We start from the raw sequence: 14265 nt of genomic DNA, 5'->3' as shown, positions 1-14265 counted from the left end.
CGCATGCTCAGCCGCATCTAACTTCCACTGTAAACACATGTATGATGCGAAAACAAAACCATCGAGCGAAATACCGGAGTGAACATGGCTGTGAACGACTTTTGCAGATTATGTGAAGTAAATACGCATCCACGGTACAATCAGCGTCTACGTCACGGCTCTCAGCCCGCCCTCTGTTCGTTGATTGGCCGGCTGTTTTGAGGCCGGAGGAAAACGGGGAAAACTGTCGCTATCTCAGACTGAGTACAGAAGCGAACTGAAATTGAGCGGAAGTACGAAGTCTGACGTAGTCAGGCTAATACTACACTGCTTTTGCACATTTTATATTATGAAAAATATTCAATAACTTCACTGTAACACACCAAATTTAGTTCACACATCACTGCTCTAATGTTGGTTATACAACACTTAGTTTGGGAAGTAATTGCACATTAAAAATAAGTTGGCCTATTCTTTACACAAATTATATTGGTACCGGACACAGTCGCAGCTAACATAATAGTTAAAACCTTAGCTTTTGCATTATATTTGCTTACTGAATTTGATGGCAATACACTGTATAACTTTTTTTTTCTAAAAAGGGTGAAGTTATTGATTTTGTTTCAGAATAAATAATCATAAAAATTATGCATTTTTATCAAACTAAGTACTGTAGTATAACCAGCAGGAGAGCAGTGATATGTGAACTGAATTTGGTGACAGTAGCCTACAGTGTGTCTCAGTGAAGTTATTGAATATGTTTAATAATATAAAATGTGCAGAATTGTTTTGGGATTTGCACTTTGCAGACGGTCCGACTTGTCTCTCAATCGGTTGGTTAGAGACAAATTTATTAAAGCTAGTTTTGAGGAAAATTGGGTTGTAGCTCGTTGTCTAGGTTACTGTGATTGTAAATAAGTGTCGTTTGTGTTTTAACAACGTTTAGCTCACGAATTTTGATCCGGTAAGTTCGAATAGCCTATTCACTGAACTCCTTGAGTTAAAGCCCCATTATGTAGGATTTCCGTTTTGGTCAAACAACGACCCCTAGAGTCGCTGTGGACTACTTGTATTTAACGTTACTGTCGTAAATAACACTCACGCAGAGCAGTCTTCCCCGTCCCCCCCCCCCCCCCCCGTTTAACTGTCGGCTGTCGATTGGGGAATAAACACAGCGCGTTACAAATTGTCGGACATCGAACAAGCACAGCTAGCCTCCGAAGATGTCTACTAATTCATCAACAAGAACGCCAGGTGCTTTTTAGCTCACACCAACGAGTGAAAGCTTGTCCAAGTGATGTACAATATAAGCAATATAACGTTATTTACAAGTCCAACAGCATGTGAGGACGTGTTGGGGGAAGTGAGGTAGCCTATGCCGCAAAGCAGTCGGATTTTGTAACGTTAGTTCTTTTTGTGCTGCTCGGGTTACTACCCGAACACCGAAGTTTAAAAGTACGATTAAAAACTATACAAACCCCGTCAGGCTATGGCAGACGTGTCATTCAACCTATTTTAAGTCAATGTACCATCACAAGGGTTTTGGAAATATATTATGAAGGTTGAAAAGTTACTTAGTGTTACTTTAAGAACTGGCCGCATTTCTTTATATTTGAGTTCAATTTCAAACACTATGAACGCTACATTAACGTACGGAGCTCTGAAGCACTGCCAGCGGGACATTAAACAGGACGTGAATGTCCGAACTCACAACAGGTTTTGCAAGGGAACGCAAAAGATTAAAAAAAAAGAAAAAAGAATTCTCCCATCCTAAATATTTTCCACCACCACGTCCCTTAAGGGGCTCCGTAATAAACTACTACAATGAGGTAGCCTATATATATATATATATATATATATATATATATATATAAAAATAAATAAATACATATATATATATATATAATTTTTATTTTTTTATGAAAATAATGCAACAAAAATCATAATGGTACTTTGAACAACCTTCCTTTTTTATGCAAAATATAGTTTTTCCTTTTGTTTTTGAGATGAAATATGAATATGAAATGTGGTCTTGACAGTTTATATGACATTCATATATTACATCCCCTATATTTTCCAACCCAATTCATTGCCACTACCATTCATTGTGCTTTCATTGTGTGTTATTTTTTTCTTTCCATCATAAAACAGGGTCATTTTAATGCTAGTTTTGTTGACATACAGGGGATGCTTAAAAGCATTTTTATCTGTGTTTTTATTTATAATATAATATTAATATGTAAATGTAAGCTTCCTATTAGATATGATTTCCCCTTGTTTTTTGACAGATCTGGATCAGAATGGGAACGATTAACGATACTGTACCAACCAATGATAGTGACATTTATCGTTGTACTTTAAAAGAAGAATTCAAGTACATTCTCCTCCCGGTGAGTTACACTCTGGTATTTGTGGTCGGCCTGGGCTTGAACATCACCGCCTTGTACGTCATCTTGTTTCGAACCAAACACTGGAAGCCCAACACCATCTACATGATCAACCTCAACGTCTGTGACACTCTTTACATCCTCACCCTTCCGTTTCTGATCTACTATTACGCTGATGAGAACGACTGGCCGTTCGGTGAGCCGATGTGTAAGCTGATTCGCTTTCTCTTCTACACGAACCTCTACGGAAGCATCCTCTTCCTCAGCTGCATCAGCCTGCACCGATTTATAGGCGTCTGCCATCCGGTTCGCTCTTTGTCCTGGATGAGCGGCCGTCAGGCTCGTTTGATTTCTGTGGGAATATGGGCGATCATACTCATCTTCCAGGCCCCGATCCTTTATTTCTCCAGAATGAGACGTAATGGTGCCTTTCTGATCTGTCATGACACCACCAGCAAGGAGCTCTTCAATGACTTTCTGGTCTACAGCTCGGTGGTGATGTTCCTGCTGTTTGTCTTACCATTTGGAGTGGTGCTGGTCTGCAACGGGATGATGGTGAGGAAACTTCAGGAACCCGGTGTTGGCGAAGGACCAATGTCACAACGCTCCAAGCAGAAGTCGGTGAAGATGATCATTATTGTGCTTCTGGCTTTCATGTTGTGCTTTCTGCCTTTTCATGTGAACCGCAGTATATACTACATCTTCCGCTACCTGGACCAAGAGAATTGCACCATGCTTCGGCTTGCCAACAATGCCTACAAAGCCACGCGACCTCTGGTCAGTATCAACAGCTGCATCGACCCCATCCTCTACTTCATGGCAGGGCAGAGCTTCAAAAAATCCATCAAGAAATTTAGCATGAAGTCTGATAAATCCCTCTCAACCTTACTGTGAAGATGAAGATCTTGAAAAAAAAGCTTGATAAAAAAAAAAAAAAAAAGATTTCAAAAGAGAAAACCTTCTTAGCGATGCCACAGGAACAACATTTTTTTTGGTTCCTCAAAGAACCTTTTAGTGAAGAATTCTTTCACCCTTTCGCACACGATCACACTGGTGTGATCAGTCTAGGCTGGTCCTGGAGCTACGATCACACCGGTGTGATTAGAACGGTCAGTGCATCACGTGATCAACTGCTAAATTCAAATGTGCTTTCGCGCGTTGGCTGGCGCTGAGCCAGAGACAGGCGCGCTCAGAGCTGTCATATATCACAACTTTTCAGTGTTTTCAACCACATAATGTTTATTTTAGATTTCAGACATATAAGTACTAAATAACAGTACATTTATAGTTTGTAAAATACACACTGATGTCAAAGGAAGAGGCAATAATAATCCTTTCCATTATACACGTTTTATTCATATCAGATACACATTGTGTAAGTAACTTTAAAGTTTACACCTATTCTTCTCCCAGTTCACCAACCACTTACTTTTATGTACTTCGGGAGAAGTGGATGAATTCACGTGTTGTAAATCTAACAGATCCGATTCTCTGAACTGCGTCTGCGCACAAATTAAAATGGCGGCGCCCATTGCGCATACAGCTCAACTAACGCGATCGTTATAAAGGTGTTTAAACAACAAAACAACCAGAATATTTTAAACTTACGTGTGAAAGGGTTAAAAGAAATTTTTTTTCCCTCAGTGTAAACAACATTTTTCCACTGTAAAAAATAATCTTTTGTGCAATGGATAGGTTTCTTGGATGTTAAAGGTTCTAACGCACACTCCTTCATTTATGGTGTGGAGACAAAGTCGTGGTTTGAACATGTGGAAGTGTGAATGACATGATTTTCATTTGCACAAGTTGCAATTATATGCATGCATGGCTGCATGCGATCAGAGACTGTATCATATGTTAATGGAATAATTATATCAATCTTAGAGAAGGCATGTTTGAAATTAAGCTGTATTTTTTGTCTTTATTGCACTTAAATGTAATGTAAAAGTTTGCTCTGGTGAGCAAACTTTTGAATAGTATATATTACCATACAAATTATTGCACATATACAATATGTAAAGATAAATTTCCTGATCTTAAATACTGCAGTAAAGTTCTTTATTTTAAGATTATAAATATAAAGAAAAAACAACATTATAATTTAAATGACAATAAATAAAAGCAACAACAATACAGAGTAGCCTAGGTATTGTACAGGTAAAGTAGAGTTTTCCCCTTACCTTGTCATTCTACTTCATCTTTGCAAACAGCGGTCTATGTCTTGCTCTGACTGTGAAATGATTCAAGCATATTTATAATGTATGAAAATTCACTTTATATAAAATGTGCATGTAAATGTCAGTAAAATAACTGTGATGCTATACCCTTGAGTAGCCTTGCCTGTCACTGCTTCATCTGAATTACAATGGAAAAATCAATAAATACTATGGAAGAATGAATACTATTCAGCTTTGAATGCAACAGCTCTTGTAGCGTCTTGTTTCTCTACATCTGTGTGACGAACATCTTGGGAATTAATGTGTGGGAAGATCTTGACATGAAGGTTACGTTCACACCTCAACATTACTGATGTTTTCCAGTAGGTTCAGGTTAGAAGTTATTACCCAGTTATTGTAATAACTATAAAAAATACAGTCAGGCCTAGTATGTAGGGTACATGGGGAAAGTACTACCATAATCAACATTTGTAAATGAGTTTTCATATTTCTCTATTATTTTTTACTTGATGCATGCATCATTGGATTGTGTTTTTTCCCCTCAGTCTAGTACCTTTTTTTTTTTTTGCTTTAAATCAAAGTTTGTCGTGTTATTCACTTCATGTTGGCTTAATTGGTTATTGGTTTCTAATGCTTTAAAGAAGTTCCCTTTCGAAAGGGAACTCTACACTACGTCAGAATGACGCTATGGGGAACGCCTCAGGCGTGACAGGTGTCTGAAATAAATATCAACTCACGTCAATTATGTTGACCGGCGACAGCCCGTGAATCATCAGCTTGATTGATTAACGCGCAACCTGGATGTATAAAGGGAAGCCTTGCATACATGACAACATCTTTTCGTCTTCAGGGACTGTTTTTGTCTGGTAAGAATATCGCTTACAGTGAATATTAAAATGAAACGTACAGAGAAGAAGCAGGGCTTCCGTAAGTGTGCAGACCCGTGCCCAAGGTTTTTGACGCCGGGTGACACACACGATCTGTGCGTTGTTTGTTTGGGTGAAGAGCATGCACGAGAGGCTCTCGAGAGAGCTTTTTGTGCGAACTGTGAGAGTTTTTCTTTGAAGACTCTCCGCTCTCGTCTGACCCTTTTCTCGAGGGAAGAGGGTTCAGCTTCTGAGCCGCGTGGTGCGGGTCCCGCTCGGGCTGAGGCTCAGCGGCGACTCTCATCATGGGGGTCTCAGAAGGAGCTGGCCGAGCGTCTTGAGAGGGAGGTTCACCTCTCAGACAGCTCGTCCACTGACGAGAATGAGCTGCAGGTAGATGATGACGTGTTATCACTATCACCAAATGCGTCTGCAGCTGCTGCTCTTCCGGACGGGCAGGAAATGATTGATGTCGTCAGTCTGGCAGATACTGAGCCATCTCAACCATCCTGCCCTGTGTATGCGGAGCTGGTGGATGTTATGGGGCGCGCCACCGACAGTTTGCAGCTGCCGTGGAGGCGCGTCAGGGAAGAAACCGCTCGTGGTCGTCTCGACGATCGGTTTCTTTCCAGCCATAGGCCACCAGCTCAGGTGAGCCTTCCATTCCTTCCAGATCTCCATGCTGAGATCAAGAAGGCATGGAAGAACCCGTACTCCGCTCGTATTCATCCACATCAGCGGGGTAGTTTCGCTGCTGTGGATGGAGCTGCGGAGCATGGGTATGTGTCGATGCCGCCCGTTGACGAGACGTTGGCTAACTATCTCGTCTCTGGGCAGGCATCGACACTAAGAGCTCCTACCCTGCCATCCAAGCCGCTTAAAATAACTTCGCGCTTGAATGGCAGAGCATACACTGCAGCAGGTCAGGCCGGTGCTGCTCTGCACACACTCGCTGTGTTACAGGCATACCAGGCCGACCTGCTGCGGGATCTCGACCAGGGGGCAGGACTGTCCCCTGAGGCGGTTATTGAGCTGCGCCGTACCACGGATCTGGCTCTCCGGGCTACCAAACAATCTGCTGCCGCCATTGGCCGGTCAATGGCGGCTATGGTGGCCACGGAGAGACATCTGTGGCTTAACCTGGCCGACATCGGGGAGAAAGAGAAGACCTTTCTTCTCGATTCGCCGGTTTCGCCCGCTGAATTTTTTGGCCCCTCCGTTCAGACGGTGGTTGAAAAGTTCAGGGAGGCGAGGGCGCGCTCAGCTGCATTCAAGAGCTGCATACCGCTGAGATCCGAGTCCGCGCCCAAACAGGCGGGCAGGCCTGGCCAGTCTGGGTCTGAGGGCCATAGACAGGCCCAGAGGGCCAGCGTCTCTTCTCGTGCACCTCCTCCGGTCCGGAGTAGGTCACAGAGGAGACGCAGTTCCCGCAGGAAGAAGGATCTGAGGGAGGTCATCCAGCAAAAGCGCACTCAGCGGCGCTAGGGATGATCCCCCCGGATGCCTTCTTCTGATGTTCCCCAGGCGTCTCTTACATCAGGCCTGGGGCTGGGTCTATGATGAATATCATGTCTGATGGCCCCCCTTCAGCCTGGTTAGTAGAAGCGCCTCTTTCAGGCATGTAAGTGGTTAACCCAGGTACTCTTTTGGAAAAGAGAGAGTTCCTGACGTGTCTTTACTTTACACGCCGCAGGTGTACTGTCTGGTCTTCTTTGTATAATGTTTTTTGTGCGCAAATAACATATTTCTGTTTCTCTTACAGACCGAGTATCCTGTATAGAGTTTGGGGGCATGTGTTTGGTAAGAAGGTAAAAATAAGATTTTTGGAGGTGCTGTATGGCAGGTAGTAGGCCTTTGCAGGCCTCCTTGACCAGACAGTCTTCTTAAAAAAAAAAAAAAAAAAATTATATTATGAACTCCCATATATTGTGGTTAGCAGGTCAGAGGCCCCACTAGGCCTTCCTGAATATGAGCTCCCACACACTGTGGCTGAAAATGTGTTCCCACATTCTGTGGTTATCAAGTTTAGGCCTCACTAAGCCTTCTTGAATATGAGCTCCCACATACTGTGGCTGCATATGAGCTCCCACATACCATAGTCGCCAGGTGATAGGCCTCACCAGGTCTTCCTGGTTACGAGCCTCCACATGTCAGGTTACAGGCCTCACCGGCCTTCCTGAAGGTGAGCTCCTACATACTGTGGTCGTCAGGTTACAGGCCTCATCTGGCCTTCCTGGTTATGAGCTCCCACATTCTGTGGTTATCAGGTCAGAGGCCTCACTAGGCCTTCCTGAGTGTGAGCTCCCACATACTGTGGTTGTATATGAGCTCCCACATACTGTAGTCGCCAGGTTATAGGCCTCACCAGGCCTTCTTGGTTAGGAGTTTTTCACATGTCAGGTTTCAGGCCTCGCCGGCCTTCCTGAATGTGAGCTCCTACATACTGTGGTCATCAGGTTACAGGCTTCATCTGGCCTTCCGGGTTATGAGCTCCCACATTCTGTGGTTATCAGGTCAGAGGCCTCACCAGGCCTTCCTGAGTATGAGCTCCCACATACTGTGGTTGTATATGAGCTCCCACATACTGTAGTCGCCAGGTTATAGGCCTCACCAGGCCTTCTTGGTTAGGAGCCTTCACATGTCCGGTTACAGGCCTCGCCGGCCTTCCTGAATGTGAGCTCCTACATACTGTGAGCTTCCACTTACTGTGGTTATCAAGTTTTAGGCCTTACCAGGCCTTCTTGGATATGAGCTCCCACATACTGTGGTTATCAAGTTATAGGCCTCACTAGGCCTTCTTGAATATGAGCTCCCACATACTGTGGTTATCAGGTCATAGGCCTCACTAGGCCTTCCTGAGTATAGCTCTCACATACTGTGGTTGAATATGAGCTCCCACATTCTGTGGTTATCAAGTTTTAGGCCTCACCAGGCCTTCTTGAATATGAGCCCCCACATTCTGTGGTTATCAGGTCAGAGGCCTCACCAGGCCTTCCTGGATGAGAGCTTCCACATATTTTGGTTGAATATGAGCTCCCACTTACTGTGGGTATCAAGTTATAGGCCTCACCAGGCCTTCTTGAACATGAGCTCCCACATACTGTGGTTATCAGGTCATAGGCCTCACTAGGCCTTCCTGAGTATAGCTCTCACATACTTTGGTTGAATGTGAGCTCCCACATTCTGTGGTTATCAAGTTTTAGGCCTCACCAGGCCTTCTTGAATATGAGCCTCCACATTCTGTGGTTATCAGGTTAGAGGCCTCACCAGGCCTTCCTGAATGAGTTTCCACATATTTTGGAATATGAGCTCCCACTTACTGTGAGTATCAAGTTATAGGCCTCACCAGGCCTTCTTGAATATCAGCTCCCACATACTGTGGTTATCAGGTCTTAGGCCTCACTAGGCCTTCCTGAGTATAGCTCTCACTTACTGTGGTTGAATATGAGCTCCCACATTCTGTGGTTATCAAGTTTTAGGCCTCACCAGGCCTTCTTGAATAGGAGCTCCCACATATTGTGGTTATCAGGTTGAGGCCTCTCCAGGCCATCCTATGAGCTCCCACGTGCTGTGGTCGTTAGGTCACAGGCCTCACCGGCCTTCCTGAGTTTTAACCTCCCACAATTAGTGGTCACCAGGCTTTAGGCCTCTGCGGCCTTCCTGGTTATGAGTTCTTTCATGTCAGCAGGCCTCTCCAGGCCTTACTGAATGAGAACTCCCACGTATTGTGTCTATCAGGTTGCAGGCTTCTTCTGGCTTTCCTGATTATAGGTTCCCATGTACGGTGGTTCCCTGGTTACAGGCCTCACCAGGCCTTCCTGGGTTTGAGCTTTTACATGTCAGGTTACAGGCCTCATCCGGCCTTCCCGAATGTGGGCTCACACATTCTGTGTTTTTAGAGTGATGAAGTACGGGCAACCTTTACTTCATTCCTTTTTGGTACATACGTTCCGTACGTTTTTGTCCATGCTTTTGGTAAGTCACACGACTTATGTCTTGTGTACTTTCTAAATCCGTTTTCTTTGGTAAGGGTCATGCGCGTATCGCTTCTGTCCCTTCCTATGTGGATCAGACCCTGGGTTTACCTCGGGTCCCACTCTAGATGCGTCCTGTCGTCACTTTATTACGACAGACGCCTTTCTCTAGTTAACTTTCACATTCTGATGAGCTCCCACACATTGTGGTCACCGTGTTACAGGCCTCACCGGCCTTCTCGAGTATGAGCTCCCACATGCTGTGGTTGCCAGGTTAGAGGCCTTATCAGGCCTTCTTGGGTTCAGAATGGCTAAGTACATGCACTTTCTTTCATGTACTTTCTATTTTTTATGGTAAGGGTGTGCGCTATAAGCTTTATTCCCTTTCTAAAGTGAGCTCCCACATCCTGTGGTCGCCAGGTTAGAGGCCTCACCGGCCTTCCTGATATGAGCTCCCACATGATGTGGTCGCCGGGCTAGAGGCCTAACCGGCCTTCCTGATAGGAGCTCCCACATGCTGTGGTCACCAGGTTAGAGGCCTCCCCGGCCTTCCTGATAGGAGTTCCCACATGCTGTGGTTATGATTGAGCTCCCACATAGTGTGGTTAGCAGGTCAGAGGCCTCACAAGGCCTTCCTGAATATGAGTTCCCACATACTGTGGTTGTATTTTGAGCTCCCACATGCTGTGGTTGGCAGGTCACAGGCCTCACACAGGCCTTCCTGTATTTGAGCTTCCATATATTATAAGCTCCCCCATGTTGTGGTCGCCAGGTTAGAGGTCCTACTAGGCCTTCCTGGAGGTAGCTCCTTTTTAGGCCCTCTCAGGCCTCCTCAGTGTTTTGGAAACACAAACACTGGGTAGATCCATGGATCGAGTAGAGAGACTCTATGCTGAGTCATACTCTCCAGGGTTTCCCGTCTCTGAGATCCGGGCCGAGTGGTTCACTGCCTGTTTTGCAGTCCCTCGGGTTGGATGCCTTCTTTAGGCAAGTGTCCAGAGGCTCTGTCTTCAGACAGACAGGAAGTGGCCAGACTCTAGTGTCTTATGTAGTGACACCAGGTCAGGCCTGCCTGGTGGTATTTCAGGTGGCACGCTCCCCTGAATAGTGACTGGCTGGGAGTCCCCTGGGCCCCCTAGCCACACTCCCTAGAAGGGACCCCTTCTTTTGGAAGCTGTGGTCCTAAGCCTTTGAGCTGGCCCAGATATACCCCCCATTAACTATGTTCTGGCGGTTTCTTGGTTCATTAGCTTGGGTGATGACCGGTAGGGAGTGCTGTCACTGACAGCCCGATGTGACCTAAGGGTGAGTGGTTCCAGTGTTTTCTGAATTACTGGTTCGGACAGTTGTCACTGCCTTTGGGCATGCACTCCCCTCAGCATGGTGGCGTTGGTATATCGTTCCCCATAGCGTCATTCTGACGTAGTGTAGAGTTCCCTTTCGAAAGGGAACGTCTCAGGTTACGACTGTAACCTATGTTCCCTGAGAACAGGGAACGAGACACTACGTCTTCCTGCCATGCCTCGGGGCCTGCCTGCAACAGTCCCTTCAGACGATAGGATGTTGTCATGTATGCAAGGCTTCCCTTTATACATCCAGGTTGCGCGTTAATCAATCAAGCTGATGATTCACGGGCTGTCGCCGGTCAACATAATTGACGTGAGTTGATATTTATTTCAGACACCTGTCACGCCTGAGGCGTTCCCCATAGCGTCATTCTGACGTAGTGTCTCGTTCCCTGTTCTCAGGGAACATAGGTTACAGTCGTAACCTGAGACGTTTTTTTTTAAACCCTATGGGAAAAAAATTATGGAAAAAATATTTGTGGAACCAACCAGCGCACCACTGACAAAGTGGTGAACGGTTGAACAGGCTATTACTCCCGAGAAATTCAGGTAAACAAAAATTCAAAGCAGTGTGTACGAAACGAACAGAACAACTAGTTGTTAATGCCATATTTTCAAAGCACATTGATCAGAGATGTGTCTCTCTTCCGTGTGCACTTAATCACAGCAGGTCCTTGACTCATTCGTTACGCCAGATCTTGCTAGAAAAACAGTGAACATGAACAAGCCTATAATAAACCGGGGAAAAAACGAATGCACACTGAAACCAGGACCAAATCGCGACCCGCACCTTCCCACTTTAAAACGTCATAAACTTGATCGCTTATGATATGGTCATTCAAGTAGACTTCCAAACATAAACAAAACACACCTCCTCTGTTGAGGGTTATTTAGTTAAAATAACAGAACAGCACGACATTTTGGTCACTGTAATATTAATTTGGTCAAAATACAGATAGCACACATACGTCTCCAAGATGTCATTTAAAGAGCGCTTTATTTGGAAAACATCTGTGTTGTACAAAACATCTGATAAACATCTTTAAAAAAGTAGTTTTACATACGACCTAAATAATAAACATCTTAAAAGACATTTTCTAAATGTCTTCCAGGCAGCAACATATGTCGGCCCAGATCCGGCCCACATTTGGTACAACTGGATTCCACACGGCCCAGATGTGGGCCGGATCTGTGCCGACACTATGTTGCTGTCTGACGCCAGAACATATAGTCACAACATTGTCAATCATTGCAATTTCCGGATCGAGACGTGTTCCGTATACACACAGAACGAGAATTTAGAGGACTTGCTCCTGTTTTTAAAATGCGGTTGTCTCTCCTGAAACTGGTGTACAGTGTGTGTGGCCTAATTTCCAACACGTTTGATAAAGCGAGCAATCTGACATGCAAAAGGTTAAGCACTAATGCTATCTTTAACTGTTAAATAGCAAAGAACCAGACAGCTAGTCTGAGCTGAGGCACTACAAATGTTAATGATAATACCTTTAAAAGGAGCAATAAATCTATTTTTAGCCTAGCTTAGAGATTTTCTCAGCTGTCTGTCCTCAGATTTATGTGGTATATTGATGTAAGATATATTGTATTGCTTCATTTTGCTGTTTTTTCCTTTCTTGTTGTAGAGAAAAGCTTTTTAAAAGCTGTTCAGTCAAGGGCAAGCAATGGGTTTGGGCTGCTGTACATAAGTCATGTAGTTTAAACATCACATAAAACACATTCACTCTATTAGCAAAGAATTTTAGTTTGTGAATTAGTGTAAACCCTCTTTACTTAAGTAAATACATATTTTTGTATATATCCTGCATTATTGTTTGAATATATAAGATACGGGTGTATGTTGATTAAACCATAAAATATATATGTATAAGAAATTGACAGTTGTATGCATGTTTTTCATGTTTTGTTTTAATTCTTTTTTTAAAAACAAGGTGTTTGCAAACTTTTGACCATGGCTGTACATATTCAACTCATTTAAACTCTTAAATACTAAAAGACAAAACTACAGTAACAAAACGAACACAAATTGATAATAATAATAAAAATTACAGATGTAAATCAAACTAGTCTCTCGTAATACTTCTTAATGTTTTCTAACTGGAGAGACTGTCTCTCTAGTGCCTCATTTTTCTGAGTGTTATTTTCGATTGTGCGAGAAGTCAATCGGCAGCAGAGGCTTCGCTTAAGACATCTTTAGTGTCTTGTGAGTAAATGCCATTCAGTCTCCTATCATCTGTGAGCAGAGACCGAGCTTATTGTATTTTAATAAAATAGTTCTATGACTTATGCAATAAATACGAATGTTTTCTAAAGTCTTGAATTCAAGGCTCCTCAAGGTGGTGAACTGACATCACCGCCACATATCTGCCCTGATCGGTCGCCTACTGATGATGTCATCTGCACGAAGGTCACGTCCTGTCAGCGGATGTCCTTCTCCAACCTTTCATATGTTTATCTGAGAAAGAGGGAGAGAGAATGAAAGAAGTGGTGAGATATTAGTAACATGATATAAAGGATATCCTGACAACATTTGTCAAAAGAAAAACATTTGTTGGTTCACAACTGCAAACACTGTTCCAGCCACCAGAGGGCACTAGACAAAATCATTTTCTCCTGATTGACTCGGCATGACCTGAACCAGTGGAAAAAGTGACTTCAGCTCTGAGAGGAAAGGGAAAGAGGGTGAGCGGAGGACAGCTGAAAACCAGAACAGATCCTCGTTTCTCACTGTATTCACCCGTGAAGCACCAAACAAACATCACTAACCCTCTATGGACCACATTATGAGATATAATGTGTTGTAAAAGTTAAAAACTAATGCTCAAACTAAAATCTTCAAATCTGTAATAAAAATGTTTAAATATATATATATATATATTCTATTAATTTATCATTAACAAATATATATTTTATATTATATAACTGTATTTTTATTTTTTCATAAATAATAATACAGAATTTGAATCATTTCCATTTCTACATAACTATATATATAAAGACATTTACCGGTATAATGTTAAAAAAGTATTCACAGTATTACTGTTTGTACTGTATTTTTGATCAAATAAATGCAGCATTTGTGAGTAAAAGAGACTTCTTTTATATAAAATTATGTTTAAATGTTTGAAAGGTGTGATTATCTAGTTATTGCCTATATTAAGGGGTGGTATAATGCCCTTTTCACAAGATGTAAAATAAGTCTCCGATGTCCCCAGAGTGTGTATGTGAAGTTTTAGCTCAAAATACCCCACAGATATTTTTATATAGCATGTTAAAATTGTCACTTTCTGAGGCTGAGCAAAACGCACGTTTTTTGTGTCTGTCCCTTTAAATGCAAATGAGCTGCTGCTCCCGGCACAGAGGGCGGAGCTTCAACAGCTTGCACTCACACAGACATGCTCTGAAATTTCAAAAAGGTTTAGACTTTTATGTTCAAACCTGAGTCAGACAATGACGGAGAGACTCAAGAAGAAGTGACAACGTAGAATGCAACATGACATTTCTGAATGGTTAGTTAATGA

At 43.2% G+C, this 14265-nt stretch overlaps 2 protein-coding genes across 2 annotated transcripts in view; one reads left to right on the top strand and one right to left on the bottom strand.

Moving 5' to 3' along the window:
* LOC308694709 (P2Y purinoceptor 2-like) overlaps positions 1–3274 on the top strand; it is a 6355-nt gene extending 3081 nt beyond the window's left edge. Inside the window, exon 3 of the mRNA XM_081372379.1 lies at positions 2268–3274. Coding sequence (XP_081228505.1) covers positions 2280–3260 — 981 coding nt within the window. The 5' untranslated portion in view covers positions 2268–2279 and the 3' untranslated portion in view covers positions 3261–3274. The remainder of the gene's footprint in view (positions 1–2267) is intronic.
* Positions 3275–11708: 8434 nt separating this feature from the next.
* relt (RELT TNF receptor) overlaps positions 11709–14265 on the bottom strand; it is a 33459-nt gene continuing 30902 nt past the window's right edge. The window contains exon 11 of the mRNA XM_081373260.1: positions 11709–13199. Within this exon, the coding sequence (XP_081229386.1) occupies positions 13188–13199 (12 nt within the window). The 3' untranslated portion in view covers positions 11709–13187. The remainder of the gene's footprint in view (positions 13200–14265) is intronic.

Source organism: Scardinius erythrophthalmus, assembly GCF_964197995.2.
Source record: "Scardinius erythrophthalmus genome assembly, chromosome: 8".
NCBI lineage: Eukaryota > Metazoa > Chordata > Actinopteri > Cypriniformes > Leuciscidae > Scardinius > Scardinius erythrophthalmus.
This window is presented reverse-complemented; position numbering and strand designations above follow the sequence as displayed.